Raw genomic sequence first — 17,007 nt, 5'->3', positions numbered from 1 at the left:
TGAAAAATTAAGTTTGAGGAAATCACTGGAAGTAGGGAAAAAAAATCAAGATTTAAAAACCAGCAATTAAGCCCTGTTTACAGGGTAGGGTAAAGAGAAAAAGCCTAGAATGATTGGCAATCAATGCTGATCCAGAGGACTGTGGTCCTTATTTAACACTTTTGTAATTCATGTCATTGGAAGACAGATGCTCTCCATCAACCATCATAAACAAGTTTGAAGATAGTGTTAATCTGCAAGAATCCTTATTGATAGACAAACCCTTGGACATCTGTCCTGGACTGATGAAATGAATCTAAAAACATGGCAAAAGATCTCAAGCAGTAGAAGGTGCAAATTAAGATCCTAGAGTCCTCTCTCTTCTTTGAAGAGATGACTACATGTCAATGTATTACTTGGAACCATAACATTTCTCGCCTCTTCAAACAGTGTTAAAGTCCTCCTTAAAACCCAGAGTAGCATGAAGGCTCTTCCACTCTGGCCTAGATCTACAATGCAGCTCAGGATTTGGACAGGTAGATCTTTTCTTCTTGTGAGCAGAAAAGATCCTCACCTACAATCATTTTTTGCAGCTGCTACACCATTCTTATTAGCTGCACTGCAATGAGATATTTTAATTTACTTTCTTCTCCAAAAAGAAGAATAGCATCAATTTCATGATCAGACTAAAACCTCAAAGTTGAGGTTTACCTGAAACCTAAAAGAAATCAAATCCAATCGGTCTAGCTCCTGCTAACACCTTGAAGCCAGAAGTCCACATTAGGAACTAGTGTCATCAAGGATTAAATAAGTAAATTGTTTGTTTCCTTATCCTTAATTTCAAAATAATTCAATGATCTGTATTTAATACTCACTGTGCAGCTATTACGAAGGGCTTCAAATTTACGCTGGATTTCATCTCTATGTGCCTAAAGGAGGTAAGAAGTTAATCATCAATTTTTCATACATTAGAATTCGAATCCAACAGCTGTTGCTAAACAAACTGCAGAACAATCTACCAGCAAGCAAAGTTTGGAAGGCAGATGCTGCAGGCTATGAAAGCACTCTGTAGTGGCAAAGAACTGATTAGCAAAAGTCACATCCTACTTAATCAAAATATACTTATGCTCCCAATTCTGAACTACTTTAGAAAAATGTACAAACTCGAGAACTGAATTATGTAAAAGGTTCCATCTGAAATGGTCATCAGAAGACATGTTGATTCCATATTAAGTTTGTACATTCTTGACATTTAAATTTGAGTTGGTTTTACTTCCATATCCAGATTGGTATTTCATATAAAATAAATACTGCATACAATTTAACGCTTGCAAAGAAAAACTATAATGAAGTATTATGCAAGCTATCCCAAACAGCTCTGCCAATCTACCTGAATCCTACCGTAAAGTACCGTTTAATCCTGAGCCTCTCTAAAAAGCAGTGATGAAACATAATAATCAATTCTTTGGAAGACAGCATCCAAAGTATGGAAAAGTGCAAAAACTTATTTTAAAGAGTTCAGTATTGCATGCACCATTTTACCTCCTAATTTACAAGCAAAGCATGACAAAGCAAAAGTTCTTGTTTCAGCCTCATGGCCTTTCTCGAAATTCATCAAACTGATTTAACAAGTGTCTAATGTCATATGCTATCTGAAAACTTAACAAATGAAAGGTTAGTGCACTAGCACATCCAGCCACCTTTCTTCATTCAGAACATTTTCCTTAGAGCCAAGAGACTAAACAGGAAAAAACTGTTCAGCAGAAGTCAAATATGAGAGCTAAAAAGCTATCTTACCACAACAGGCAATATGAAAAACAAAAGTGGTATATTAAAAAAACCACATAACAGAAATACTCCCAAGCCCACCAAACTGGACTATCTTACAACAGCTGGTCCAAAAGCACTACCATTTTGCCAAATTAACTGAAGCAATAACTGAGTAAACACAGGTCATAAAAATTCATCTGTTTCACTGGTGGTGTAGGGTAAAGATATTAAGCACATCACCATCCCACTGGCAGCAATATTAGTTGTTATGCAAAGCTTTCAGCTGGGAGGGGACCGCCTCAGGTTTGAGCAAAAAAGAAACTGATGCCATGTTCTATTCAGTTATTCTTAAGTCTTGATGTTGTTACTGTACTTTTCCAGCATGTACCCACTTTAGAACAACTCTGAGTGAACAGTTCTCCCATTCATCTACCCAAAGCATCAACATAATACAAGCATCTATCTCAGCTGAGCCCACCATCCCTTCCGAAAAATAGCAATGGCAGAAATATTCAGAACAGTTCTTCGATCAAATGCCACTGGAGCAAGAGGATGCCCATTTTCAACACTTCAAAATAACTGGATTTGAAGGTCATTAAAGACTGCTGCTCAGTGGGGGTTACCTGATAGCAGGTCATATACTTCTCCACTCTCTCCCCCCACAGCCCTGGGAATCTTTTATGAAGGAAATATTTCTTAGAATCAAGCAGTTTGAAAGCATCTTTTTGTACTCAAAGGACAGCAACCAGCAGCATATAATTCAGAATTCCATTTACTGGGGGGAGGAATTGAACGTTTTTTTCCTTTATATCATTCACACACCTCACCAGAGACTGCAAGACACATGTGACAATTTTTAATGGAATAAGCATTGGAATAAAATTATGAGCTAACGACACTATTTTCCTAGGAATTTGTTGTTTGGGGTTTTTTTCCCCCTGCATAAGTATCCTCAAAGTAGGGTAACTGATAGAAAAAAGAAAAAATAATCAAAACATTTATGATCCTGAAATACTTTCAAACTCATGAGGTATTATTTAAATAAGTAAATCACAGAGTAAAACTCCTAACAATAACAATTTCATATGCAACTTTCATCTCATCACAAAAGTAATAATGCTCTTACAAACAATCAATCAGTTTTGGCAGCAATGAACCACTACTAGGAAGTATTCATATGGTTAAAGATAATAAGACCGACAAAATTTGACATTTTAGCCATTCCTGCCTCTATCAATACAAGGCATAATTCATATCCTCTTCTGAAAATTAAAAATTAAATAGTATAAATTCATTTTAACCTCTTTATGAAACACGCACCTACATAATTCTATCTGTATACATAGCTCGTAGTACAAATTTTAGGGCTCACCGTGAGAGCTTGAATCTCTTCCTCTGCCTCAGCTGTAGTCTCCTCTAGTTCAGTTTTGGCTTCGCGGAGCTGATTCTCCAGGGCTGTCCGTGCAGCCTGCAGCCCAGTAATTTGAGATTCCCGCTCCTGGAGTGTCAGCTGCAATTCTGTCAACTGCCTTTTGAGTTCCAGCTTTTGTTCTTCATGCTCTAGACCAACCTGACAAAAGAAAAAGTAGCATCCAAATATAAGTTACTAACAAAGAAAATATAGGCAATGTAATCTCATTTCAGACCTCACTTTAAGATGCCATTGCCATGTCTATCCCAAAAATCACATCTTGACAGATTGCTCAAGTCACTGACAAGTCAAGGACACAGCTTTGTCAACTACCTAAAAACTACTAGTTTGCTTTGAAAAAGGTTAAAAGCAACCTGACATTTTGAAACAAGGGCACAAGAATAGTTCCAGCTGTGACTCAACTATCACATAACAAATGTTGATACAAAAACCATAAAAGTTGAAGTAGTTTGTGATGAACTGTCTTCACTGAAATTGAGAATCTTTAAGAATCTTTATTTGAGAAACTTTAGGCATAAACATCAATACTAATCTTTACGTGTATGTAAATATTACATACATTTTGCAATTGACTTTCATATTTCATTTTCCCTTCAGATTCTTTTTAAAGAAACCAACCAGATCATCTGGCTCTAGGTTTATTTGAATGGCTTCTGTTGAAGGTTTTCTTGAGGCATACTCAGGGATAAACATGTCATTTCCAGAAACGGATAAGAAATGAACAAGCAGCAGAACAGATCTCAGTGCTCAAAATCAATTCCAAACCTTAGCACCTTCTTCAGGCTGTCTGCTATCCCAAGTGAATCTGTCTGTTGTGCTGTAGATGCGCGACAAGCCTGCCAGAAATCTTACACTGGTCCCAACCAACTTCCGGTCAAACAAGGACATGTGTTGGTCGTCCAACCCTCTTAGCTAAAGGCAAGATTTCAGTCTTAGCTGAAAATTAGTTGAGTGAGACTGGAGAAGGTAAAAGAAGATTTGAAGTGGATCCAAACTAGTTGATACAAAACTAAAAATGAAGCACAGCTCACAAATCTTTAAAAATGCATATTTTCATATTACTGTTAGGTTTCCTTTCCAGAAAACTTCTGAAAAATGTGCGTGAAGCAACAGGTCTCCTGTTTTCTTACAGCAAGTCTGTTGTGTCCTTTGCTTTCTATTCTGTAGACTCTAAGGCTACGGTTAAGCTGGTCATTGTACATAGCTAAGCTTTTATTCTCTACCCCATAACCACCCTAGCTGGACAACATTATAAGGATATTGTACAAAAAAACCATAAATACAATTCTGAGAAAGCAAGATAATCTAAAAGATCAGATTCAGTTCATTCTAAGAATGACAAATCCTTAATATTTACATACTTACTTTTATCTCCTTCTAATAAGCATTTTTTTTTTTCTTTCTCCTAGAGGAAAAAAAGTACTGCTAGACCAAACTAAAATACCGTTTTTTATGACACACAAAACTAAAACAACTTAATTCTAGTTCTCACTATAAAACTTAAAATGGGGTACATTCAAGTAAGTTTGTTTGGAGGGATTAAACCCAAGTTTTCACCTCTCGCAGCCTAGTCTCTAACTCCAGCAGGCGGTTCTTGTCAGTGTGATCTTGGTGACTCATCTTTTCCAATTGTTCTTCTAATTTTCGATTCTGGGCCTCTAACTTTCCAGCTTGTGTTTCCAAGTAGAATTTCTGTTGCCTGAGCTCTGAAATCATCTCCTCCTGGGCTTTCCTGACAGGAGAAAAGCACAAGTGACAAACCCAGAATGTCCTTAACATATGTCCTTTCACTGGGGTGAAGTAAGGAAGAATATACTACAAGTTTCCCGTTAAGTAGAATAGTTAAGTTCATAGCTTAAATTCTACATCCCAACTGAAAAAAAAAAAAAAGTCAACTCTTTATTCCTGTCTGCAAAAGATCCATGTACTAGTGTATTCATCAACATATGCCCAGAGCACTAAAATTCCATGTTTGCAAGTTGCACAGAAGAATTAGTCTTGTACATGGTAATCTACAACAATATTTAAGCTACAGTTCATTCTTCTCATTTCACCAATTCCTTGTAACGTGTTTTTCTATACAGGAAAAATAAATTCTAAGAAAAGTTGCTTTCACACAATATATTTCCACGAGATAAGAGAAATCCTATGGTTTAGGGTTTGGGGGGGTATTGTGTTGTGGGTTGTTTTGTTGCCTTTTTTTTTTTTAAGTTGTAATGGACCTAGAACTTGACCTACATTGAAGTGAAGCTTTGTCGTCTGTAATCAAACTCTTAATCTACAAAGCTAACAAAAATAATTACTTGTGCTCATAAGAATTTTGAGAGCTGGCAACGATTAATTATTACCATAAGAATTTGAAATGGATACCCTCATAAAAAAAAAAAAAAAAAAAAAAAAGGAAAAAAAGATCTTCATACGTTATTTACAACTCCTGGAATCATTTTATCATGCATTGGAAAAGTCTGCCTCATAGTGTGCTTTCTACTTAGAAGTCTCACAAAGCTCTACATATATTAATGAATTAATATTTTAAGAAGTTCACTGTGAGATAAGCTGTTATTAATCCTATCCCAGAGAAATTATGTGGGTTGCCCAAGATCAAATAGGAAGACTTAACAAAACTAAAAATAGAACTTACATTTTCTGACTCGCATTTCTGTGCATTGCATGCAAAACCACCCTTTCAACCCTTTCTCTTCTTTTGATTTACCTCTACAGATTATTGCCAGCCAGAACTGTCAAATGGTGTTCTTTCACTTCCTGCTGTTTACTGGGCTATCTTCTCAGGAACCTGATAATCATTAGTTTCCTCAGATACTGAAGGAACAAAAGCTAGCAGAGTTCCCCTCTCCTCTGAAGGGTTTAATCACTAGTTCTTCTCTTCAAGCATGCTCAGATTAGCTGTAGCTTTTGTGGATTCAAAATACAGTCCAACAACATATTTATACATGTTCACCACCACAATTCACAAAACAAGCACAAATTCATTAGCCATCTGCATGCATAATAAAGCAATTTTCTCTTAAAATGTTAATTCTGTACTATCTTCTACCAATCCTGCAAAGTACGTTACCTGACAATATGTCTCCCAATAATCTAAGTCATACGTTAAAACATTATTTGTTTGTTTGTTTGTTCTCTATGGATCTCCAGTCAAGTGTCCTGCTCTCAGAGGATGCATCTAGCTCAGCGAAATTCTTACACTCAGTTTAGCACCAATGACTGTGACACTAGACCTTGCATATGCTTCCCAGGTACACATTGAGACAATACTCCTGTTTTATTTCAGACTGAAAGTAAGTTATGGCTTTTGCTGCCTCAACAAACTTCCTGGGTGATTAACTGGAGGTCATCTGGAGCATAAAGCAACACAATTAAATTTCTCAGTTATTTCTGTGAATATTTTTGGCTGCTGAGGCTAAAATAACTTGCCAGATATTTGAAATACAACAAAAATTGGAGCCATTACATATCTGGAGGCATAATCACCACCAAAAAGGAAAAAAAACCAAAGCAGCCCTTTGCCAAAATTCATCCTTGCTTGATTCCATTCAATATTATAGGTGAATCTATGCAAGCACTTCCCACAGAGACACTACCTGACATTGCATCCAGCAGTTGACAGACACTGAAAACCTTTCTGCAGGCAGCCAAAGTTGATGAATCTCTTAACTCAGTAAGAGCATATACTACTTCAGCCCTACCTTGCAGGATATAGCAAACAATCCATGCTTTTTTCTATACTTAAATGATTTAAAGGCATTCTACTTCATGAAGGAAAAACATCATTATAAGGACAAGGAATCTCAGCTAAAATCCAAAGCAAAATAAAGTTCAGGCAGACAAAAAGATTTGACACAGAAGATTTCCTCTGTGTTTAATACGAATTCACCACAAGAACAATTGCTGATTACACAGTGATTCAAGATGACATTAGATCTTGAACAGTAGTACAGCCCAAAAACACTGAACTGACTATTACACCAGTCATTGATGAGAACTCAAGTGAGGCTGAAGCCGAGAAGGCAACAGAGACATATGCAAGTGCTATCTGGGTTAGGAAGAAAACAAAATGAATTGAAGCAGCATTCTGAAGCTGAAGCTGGGGTATCTCCTACTTCGCATTACTTCTGCCCATTTCAGTAACAAAATATCTCACTCTTGCAATCGGCAATTCAAAAACATTCAGAAAAACTCTTGGCTTAAAAATCTAGTTTTCTTACTTGTCTTCTCACGCATCAGGGCAGGATGGAATGTTTGTGAAAGAAAGGTGTTTAATGTTTTCAATTCCAACATTATGTAACTGTCACAGGAACCAAGGAAAATATAAATGTATTAGCAATATGTATGTTCAAAAAAGGAATATATGCTTCTCCAGAGGTATTTTAGACACTAAAATTATTAGTATTCATTTAACATGTTTGGTAACCCTGCACAAAGCACCAGCCTTAGGAAAGGCTCCAAAGTAAACATTGTAATACAAACCAATTTTCCCAGTCATGTTTGAGGAAACACACAATACACAATGAACCACAACTACTTGAAGAACAAGCGTATTTTTGCATCACTGAAAAACAAGCAGGGAGCACAGCAGACCTGAAAAAAGAACTACTTTTACATTAAGAGAACATATCTCACTAAGAATTGTTCAGTAGTGACCAGTATCATAGCAGTTGCTATACTTACATGTTCCTCTGGGTAAAAAGGCTGCTATTTGCTGCCAGTTTATTGGCCTCAGACAATTCCACTATTCTCTGCTCCAGTGACCTAATCTTTGAATCCATTGCATTGATCATCTGAAATAGAGCAATGTGCCTTTGAGACTGCACAACAGAAATGATTATAAAAACAATGTTTAAAAAAGTCTGAACTTTTTCCAGAAACAAAAAGAAGTAAAAGAAAACCAACCAAATGGCCAAAAGAGCATCACAGATGCAATTACTGGAGCTATTTACAACTGCTTTCTATTGCTTTAATATTAGGAGAAAGCAAGCATTATATTATCAATGCACAAAATGATGGGTACACAACAAGCTATGTGGCTACTTTTAAGGAAATATTCTTGAAGATACCTTGAATTAAAAAAACATGCCTTTTAAAATTAGTATTAATCAGTGGATTTCCTTCAAAACAGCTCAGCAACACTACAAAACCTCAAACAAGATTATCTTGCTTGAAATCAGAGTCTCAGAAAGCTACTCTTAAAACGCTTTGATTTCCAATTCAACTATACATACCGCCTTCTGTTCAGCCAGGACTTTACATTTCTCACGTGCTTCTTCTTCATGTCTTCTGAGCATATTCTCAAGTGCTTCCTTATCTGCAAGATCTTTCTTCATCTGATTTTCCAACACCTAAATGAAGACATTTCTTTTGTCTAAATTTTATCTGTTTCACTGGGCAAAGGGCAAGCAGAAAGAAAATCATCAAGAAAGATAGAATATTTTTAAAGCAATTGATCATATCTCAAGCAATATTAAAGCCAAGATGCAATTGCATGAAATCCAGGGAAGAGCAAACTCCAAAAAAGAGCACTCCCTCAGTTATCTCTGAAGACTGAATTTAATGATGGAATTCTATGAAGACATGGAGATACTGTAGATTTTTTAAAATTATTATTTTAAGTCATATAAATTGTGTTCAAGATCTATTCCAGACTAATACAACAGAAAACAGAAAAACTCTATACCCAACTATATACGGTAGTGGAAATAAGGAAGTGCACAACCTTTGGCTGCCCTACCAATATGGCTCACAAGTAATTTGTAAGTTCTGTAAGTACGCATGAGAAGACAACTGAGACCCCATGAATTCTTCAAGTCGGAGACACCAAATGAAACAGCTAAGTAAAAGACTTTTTTGTGGCACGAATAACTGTCATTAGGAACAGGACTGAAGTAACTATATGTTACTTTTAAAAAAAAAAATGCACGTTATGTATGTCCAGAACTTTAAATCAGTTGTAAAAAAGTGAAGGTCATTTCCTTCAAAGACAAGTTTTCAAAAGCACAGAGTCGGGACAACCACAGGATATTTTCTACTGTTCCAGTTACAAACATCCCATGTCCTCTCTCATCCCTTTGAACCTCTTTCACCTGGCTTCCTGATTCCTCCTACTAAATCCTATACCATATGTCCCTGTAATACATTGGCTCTCTTCCTTTTAATTCTTTTTCCAATCCCTATCCACTTTTCCAGCTTTTATGTCACCACTTCCCCTTTCCCAACGTCTACCTCTGATTTTCCTGCTTTCTATCACTCTCCTCTCATTACTGATTACCACACGCTCTGGTCTGCCAGGAAAACTTCTTACTTCTCTTTTTTCCTCTATATTTCTCCCATAGAAATTTCTTCTCTCCTCTTAAATACTACATCCTCTCACATTTAAGCTGAAATGTAGAATTAAAGTCCTAGGTAAACGTACTAGATAAAGATTGCTGAAAACAGATTATGCTTAGTAGAAATAAAGATTCTTACAAAAGGCATTTACTGGCTGACATACTGCAGGTTCTTTAGAAAAATCCTCAGCCAGTGCACACACTCCTATTTCCCAATTTGTTTTTCCTAATTTTAGATGGTGTCTATGATTCTATTTCTAACTGTTTGTTAAAGTCTTATGCTACCCTGGAAAAGACAAAAACAAAGTGGGTGGTTTCTGTGGCTTCTTGGCAGATGTTACAGCTCCAAGAAGATGGAATTTCAGAAACGCTCTAGTATTTGCTGAATTTAAAACTTGCAGGTAGGCTATGTGAATACTCATAGAAAATCACCAGTAGGAACTGAAAGCTTTTTCAGGATGTGAGATCCAATAGCATTAAGTAAGTATTATTGAGTCAGCAATAGTCAAATTACAATCAACAACTGCCCTCCTATAGTTCTGACTTCAGATGCCACCTGTTTTAATGCAGTGCTAAAGACAGATAAGGTACAATGGCACGGACTAGAAGAAAAACTTATTCAGATTCCACTAAGCTCTCTGAACATTTCAGTAGTGGTAAGCAAGAAGGCAACTTATAAGACAAAGCAATTGGAGCCTAAAGGCAACTGTTTTTCCCTGAACTCATTCTATCCACAAAAGCTTGTAGGAAGATGATAAGAAGATATTTTTACTTTGAGTTTTTCCTCATAGAATTGTTCCTTCTGTTTCAGCTGCAGCTCCAGATGTTGTGCTGCAATCTGAGCCTCGCGATGCTTTTCTTCCAGCTCCTAAAAGCAGCAGAGATTCATATTCAGACACAAAGAAATAGTAAGTGCTGTGTGTATGCATTACACAGGTATCAAACATTCTATTCATTCTCTTTTTTAAGGCTTCACACCATAAAAATCCCAAAACCAGGGCTGTCATAGTAAAAAACCATTATGAGAGCTGCACATAATCAGTTTTAAGCTTTGCATATTGCTGCTGACCCATCTACTGTAGAGCAGATATACCACTAAAGACAAGGATTTCTACTTCCACAGTAAGAATCTCCATTTCCCAGTAAAACATTCCCAAAGATGGGCCAAGGATGTTTTGTGAAAACAAGCAGTTATAAACACTTTATAGCTGCAGTGGCATCACAGGAAGTTCAGATCTATTTTTAACAAGGTCTCTCACTTGTTTTCTCACAGAAGACCTCAATAATGGGGCACTGCTGTCTATGCTTTTCATTCTACATTCATAGAGTGGGAATAGTATTTACTTTGCTATATTCCTCAGACAGATGTTGTCAGAATAACTATTTATAAATTGCTTGGAAAATGAAAAGTGCAGGATGCAACATATATGGTAGAACATACCAGAATATTTTTAACCTCTTCATATCAGATAGTTTGAGCCATGCACAGTAAGGACTTAAATGATTTTGTATCTCAGAAGTTAGATATTTCTGCTGTCTGACTATATTATTCAGGTTATATCTATAATCACCTTTCAAAAGGACACCTCGCAAGAGTTGAGCTTAGAACTTTATGCTCATTCATTGTCATATTTGCCATTCCAACAGTTTCCTTAGAACAAGAGGCAGATGCAGGTCTGTCATTCACTACCACTGGGTTGACTCTTGCATAGACAAGTTCAGGTTTTGGGATGCATCCAGGTCTCCTGTCTGCCTTCATTACTGCATAGCACAGAAAAATTTCCCAATATTTCTGTTTTAGCTCTTCTCATATTCTCTTTTCTGATCTTCCTCATCTTGAAAACATACAAAGACTTTTTGCTCCAGTAATTGCGATAGACCTCTTTTTCCAGAAGTGAGAATCAAAGAGGAGGTTCACCAAAAGTAGGTCATCTACAGTGCCTAGTACCCGACACTTCTGCAAGGAATGGAGATTGCTGCTTTTTGCAATTGAAATATGTCTCCCAGCAACAAGAGGGACAACTCACCTCCCCCAGAAGCCCACACGTTTCGGGTCCTGGCAGAGAATCAGACAACCAGATCAGCAGCAGCTTCAAAGCTATCAGCATCAGACTGCTCATATTGTAGCAGAAGCTTCACCAGTTTCTGCAGTGGCACTTAACAGCCAGTGTGGGCTTAAAAAGGTAATCTCTTACCATTCCAGTTCTCGCTTACTATTCTCTATGTAGTGCTAACTTTGTTATTAGCTTCATAGCAATGATCTACACTTTCAAGCAGTAATAAGTAGCTTCTCTAACTTGCTTCTTACTACTTCTTATTCAATTCTCTACAGGCAGATCAGCAGGTACTTCTCAGGTACTGCTAGATGAGTGTACATGAAACTAATGCCGTTATTCAACAATTTCCACCTTATTCTATGCAATTCTGTATCTTCAGCTCTCTTCCTACCTTTCTATACTTTCTGTACCAGGAAAAGTCAAAAAGTGTTTGAAGAGATCAACTTGAGGGAAGGAACAGGGTAGAAGTAGAGAAAAAAGAAAACTTTACCCCATGCTCCCAGATCAGAGCTGCAAGGGACTAGGAAAGACTCTGTAGGATTATGTCTTCAATGCCTGTTTGACTTATTTTATAAAGTTACTTTTGTGTGTCTCCAACATTCTGTCAGAACTACATGGAAACTATCTATAAGAAGAGCTAAACATATCCCATGGTATAAAACAATTAGTTGGTATTTCTGCCTTCCCTTCTAGTTTTCCCTCCACAGAGAACGTAATCAAAACCAATGAACAATCCCCAAATATACACACGAGGCTTATGAAACAATTTGAAGTTTTACACTATTTCTAAACATAAAGTTGGCTCTGTGCCCAGCAAAAACCATAGTCTCCCACTTCCCATGCACTCAGGTTATCAAAACAATTTGAAAGATCGAGCACTACTAAAGACCGGATTCTACCTTTTCTTAAGAGCGCTCAGGCATTCTGATGCTAAAGTCTACATATGCAGCTATTACCCAGAACAAGTATGGGTCATCTGTTGACTCCAAATACTGTTATTTGTACATTTCCATTTGGCCTTCCTCGGGTGTGTCTATGCTCAGGATTGCTACCGATAAAATGTAATCTTTTTTTCCTCGTCATATTGGCAACACAGAAAGAGAACTCATGAGAAACACAAAATTAATTTCATTATTCCACTATAAAATTATGCTTCCTGTCCCAGGGAAGTAAAAGTACTAGAAACACCCTCTGCTTGGTTCACTGTAGACATACCAACTTGCTGTAAAGATTTAATAGGTTTAACAAGGAGAGAAATTGCCAACAGAGAAGGTATGTGGGTGAAAATGGATTCCTGACAAATATTATCTTTGGAGACAAACAGTTTAGATGACTAATTTCTCTCTGCTTCAAAATGTAAGCGTTTGAAGTAGATCTGACCTCTAAATTCCTTTGCAATTTAGTTTAAAAGCTAGATATCAATGTTTTTATTGCTGCAGTATCCTGTCCTGAGAATGTTTTACTTCTGAAACAATCATTAGGTAATTAATTTAAATATTACTAAGTTGACTTAAAAGTGCTCCCACTGAGATAACTAGAATTTTAAAGCAGTATTAAAGACTAAATGTATAGGGGTGAGTTTGTAACTAAAGGTGCAAATAAAATTTGGGTGCTTAAGCTTTCTCCAGTATGACTGGCACAAGAAACAAATCCCTTTACTCAACAATTTCCACCTTATTCAATGCAATTCTATGTCTTCTGTTCCTTTCCTACCCCTTTCTTACAAACTCTTACCCTTTATTTTTCATTTTCACCTCTGCTCACCAGAATTTTTTCTGCCATCTGTTGAATCTGTTGAGATTTAGTTTGAATATCTTCCTTTAGACGGTTTTCTCTTCGTTCCACAGTCTCTAACCTCTTCACTTGATTCTCCAGAGAATGGCGCCGTTCCTGTAGAGCAATTATTAACTGCCATTTAGGCTAACCAGCTCTGCATTGTCACAAAGCAATGAGTAGTTTCTAGAAAAAGTCAGCTGAAGCAGTCAATATATGGTTGTCTTTTATATTTGAAATCCTCATCATGCCTCAAATCCCTTATGCAAACCAAATGTCCTTATTGACTCCTCACTGAAAATAAAAAGCCTCTCAGTTTTCTTCAAAGAAATATATGCTTTTTAATTAAAAATGGATTAACGTGTAACATCACTTTCCCATGAATGGTTACGGCAGGAATACAGGCTGTTCACAGTCATCCAGATGAGGGTTCCTAAACGGAGACACATCCCAATAACTAATTTACTCCAGATAAGACATTCTCCACTCACCTCCGCTTCAAGCAATTTCTTCTTCATGCTTTCATTAGAATCTTCCCGATTCTGCAGTTTCTCTAGCTCCTTCTCAGCTCTCTCCTTTGCTTGACGGATATTCTGAAGAAGTTCAGTTGCCTCTGAGCTAGCTTTCACAGCCTAAAGGTCCAAAGGGGGGGGGGGGGCAGGTATTATAAGAAAAACACACACAAAAAAACCTTGGTATGTGAAAAGTTCGTAAATTCGAGGTGGTCAACATTCTGAATAAAATTGCTACAGAACTTTGGCCTAGCAGTCTAAAATTAAGACCTACAACCACGTGCAGGAACCGAAATTCTAACTTCTGTTACATAATTCTTTTCTGTTTCACAAAAAAATGTAAATCCAGGAGATCTACACGTTTGTCTTGCTGTACCGCAAGTTTCTAATTGTCTCTGTGTACTGAAAGTAAAGCCTACCCCCAAGTTCAGCTCAAGTTCTTCAAAAGAACCTACAAAATACTCTTACTAAAACACTAGGAGAATAACTTGTTGGCCTACAGATAATTCCTTAGAATTAATGAAAGGAGAAAAGGCGAGGGGGGATCAAAACATGACTATTTTGAAATATTAGAAGAGCTATTTCTACATAGTTTTGGCCTCCTATTCATATTCTAAAACACTAACCCTTGAAAAAGCCCTCTCTTGGCAGGTGCCAAGTTTGAAAAGCTCTCTCAGTGGATTATTATTATGACAACCACTTTCTTTTCTGCTGAAAGATCCCAATAAGAGAAGTTCTACTGTTCTTATAGCACCTTCTTAAGTGACTGATCACAACTGCAAACATTAGGTATTATGTACTTTCTTCAGCTTACATTGCTAAGGTATTTTAATTCTGTTGTGAATCCTTATCATTCAACATTTTTACTGTGAATAACTGAATTGGAAAGTGATTTTGTAATTAAAACAGAGTATACTGGGAGACTAAACCAAGTCCAACATGTATTTCACTAGTGAACTAAAAACACCTGAATCCTGTCTTCAGAAGCAAGGGACCAATGCACTGCATACAGCATACCCAAACGGGCCTTTTAAATTAGAATTTCTCTACACTACTCCAGTTTTGACTCAGCTTCATTTGTAAAAATAAACACTGCTGACATGTCTCAAGAGCCGAAAGCATATTGAGAACACCAATGATTTCAGATACCAGTTCCCACCCCCTTTTCCTTATCATCCCCCATGCTATGACTAATTCTATTTTTGAGGATAAAACAAAGTGCATCCCTCCTCTGCATTAAGGTTTCACTGGAAAATCTTGTGGAAAATTCACTTTGACCACCCAGACATTACCTTTGTCAGCTTTTCCTGCAGCTCCTGGATTTTGGCCTGCTGCTCTGTATTGATCTACAGTTAAATAAAAAGATGGGGGAAAGAGTGTCATAAAACCAAAAAGGAAAAAATGCTCTCTGCTTATGATACTGTATTTATTTTAATTCACTTGCCAAAACTCTTTGTTTCTCCCTGTAAATTCCAACACACCAAAATGCTCCTTGGTAAATCTACTCCCATTTTACTAACTTCTTGATTTCATATTTTGGTCACCAAGTAGATTGTTCAGTGTGAGAATACTCAGAATTCTTTTTATTTTTCATTTGTTATTCTTTATTTATAAAGAAAACCCTGATGTATCACTAACCTAACTCCAAACTCAGATTACACATAATGGCTTGTCTTTGCCTAGCTTCTGAACACATCCATTAGGAACAGGATACCCAGACACAGCTTTATATCAAGTCAGAAAGAACAGTGAATCACACCAAGAAAAAGATTTAAAAAAAAAAAAAATTTTTAAAAATAGGGAGGGATGTGAGGCTGTGCATGCCATTGACCAGCCAAAGACACTCTTGGTTTTTGGGCATAATATGAAAGATTTGGGAAGCAAACTCCAGGACACTGAAGTAGCATACCTTCTCCAATTTGGAATACAACTCTCCTGCTTCATTTTTTCCTTGATCTTTAACCTGTAACTTAAATATAAAATATATAAAAGTCTCAGGAAAAGTTGTAGTACAGTGGTCTTCTATCCAGTCATCAACTAATGCAATTAAAACACAAGCATTTCCACAAAGTATAAATTACATTATTTCAAGCGTACAATTGAAAGACATTTTGTATTTGTTGTACAAACTATGCTAATCTTTAGAGGACACACACAACTTTCACGTGTGTCTAAAACAGAACTAGAAATTCAAGCAAGCATCAGCCCCCTCCCCCATGAAGCCTAAACTACCTTTTGCAATTTGTTGTGACATTCAGTAGCTTTACGTTTGAATTCTTCAGCTGCCAGCCGGGACTCTCTCAACTCCGATTCATAAAGATCACTACGCCTGCGAGCTGAAATAAGATCCTCTTCTAATTGATTCATCATCAACCTCATTTCTTCTACTTGAGCTTGATATTCCTGTAGTTGTGGTGGAAGGGAAGGAAAAGGTATTACATTTTAGAGGCAACAGGGGAAATATGTGGAGCAGCAGATCCCAGAATATTGATTGCAGGCAAGAGGTGCATTTAAAAATATGTGGAAGAGAAGTAAAGTACAAAATAAAACAATAAGAGCTAAATAAAATAACATATCTATGGTGTTCTGGTTTAAGTCTTGCCATTTTCAAGTCAATACCTTATAAAGTCAAAACACGGACCTTTTGAGAGTGGCTTCACTGCAGAAACACATACAAATATCTACATACAAATGATAAATATATTTACATTTCTAACTTCGGAAACAGAAACGTGCCTTTGAGTTGATGTCTCTACTAAATGCCAAGATGCTCCCTCAACATGCATCCCTGATAACATGACAATTACCACAGATCTGCACAGCTTGGGTAAAAGGAAAGAAGGAGAAGCAGAGGGGTAGCATACTGTGGCTTCTAGCTGTCAGTTATTTTCTCTTGACAGAGTTAAAAAGTATCTTATTGCTCCATATGGGAGACAACCTAAAATCAAACATTAACTTAGAAAAACTGTCTAAAAAATCACATTGCCCATAGAAGATATTTGCCTATATAGGCAGAAATAACGATTCCCCGTGCAAGGCACTACACGGCATTTGTATGGGGAAGGTCGGAGAAGAAAAGAACATTTGAATTGACTATCTCAATGAGACTGGGTACTCAAACTGAGACTAGCTTGTGAGATTGC

The 17,007-nt window shown here is 36.9% G+C and overlaps 1 protein-coding gene across 8 annotated transcripts in view; it reads right to left on the bottom strand.

Moving 5' to 3' along the window:
• The window catches only part of CIT (citron rho-interacting serine/threonine kinase), a 73,709-nt gene that overhangs the window by 27,810 nt on the left and 28,892 nt on the right, over window positions 1-17,007 (bottom strand). For 4 of the 8 annotated variants that reach the window (XM_052795619.1, XM_052795615.1, XM_052795618.1 and 1 more), the window contains exons 14-24: window positions 16,097-16,267; window positions 15,774-15,827; window positions 15,157-15,210; window positions 13,844-13,984; window positions 13,344-13,469; window positions 10,295-10,390; window positions 8,422-8,538; window positions 7,871-7,980; window positions 4,739-4,913; window positions 3,122-3,319; window positions 855-908 (exon numbers count right to left, since the gene is read on the bottom strand). In XM_052795619.1, the coding sequence (XP_052651579.1) occupies window positions 855-908; window positions 3,122-3,319; window positions 4,739-4,913; window positions 7,871-7,980; window positions 8,422-8,538; window positions 10,295-10,390; window positions 13,344-13,469; window positions 13,844-13,984; window positions 15,157-15,210; window positions 15,774-15,827; window positions 16,097-16,267 (1,296 nt within the window). Of the gene's footprint in view, window positions 1-854; window positions 909-3,121; window positions 3,320-4,738; window positions 4,914-7,870; window positions 7,981-8,421; window positions 8,539-10,294; window positions 10,391-13,343; window positions 13,470-13,843; window positions 13,985-15,156; window positions 15,211-15,773; window positions 15,834-16,096; window positions 16,268-17,007 lie in introns of all 8 variants that reach the window. The other 4 variants (XM_052795614.1, XM_052795616.1, XM_052795617.1 and 1 more) reach the window with 1 other exon arrangement.

This window comes from Harpia harpyja, chromosome 9 (assembly GCF_026419915.1).
Source record: "Harpia harpyja isolate bHarHar1 chromosome 9, bHarHar1 primary haplotype, whole genome shotgun sequence".
NCBI classification, from domain to species: domain Eukaryota; kingdom Metazoa; phylum Chordata; class Aves; order Accipitriformes; family Accipitridae; genus Harpia; species Harpia harpyja.
This window is presented reverse-complemented; position numbering and strand designations above follow the sequence as displayed.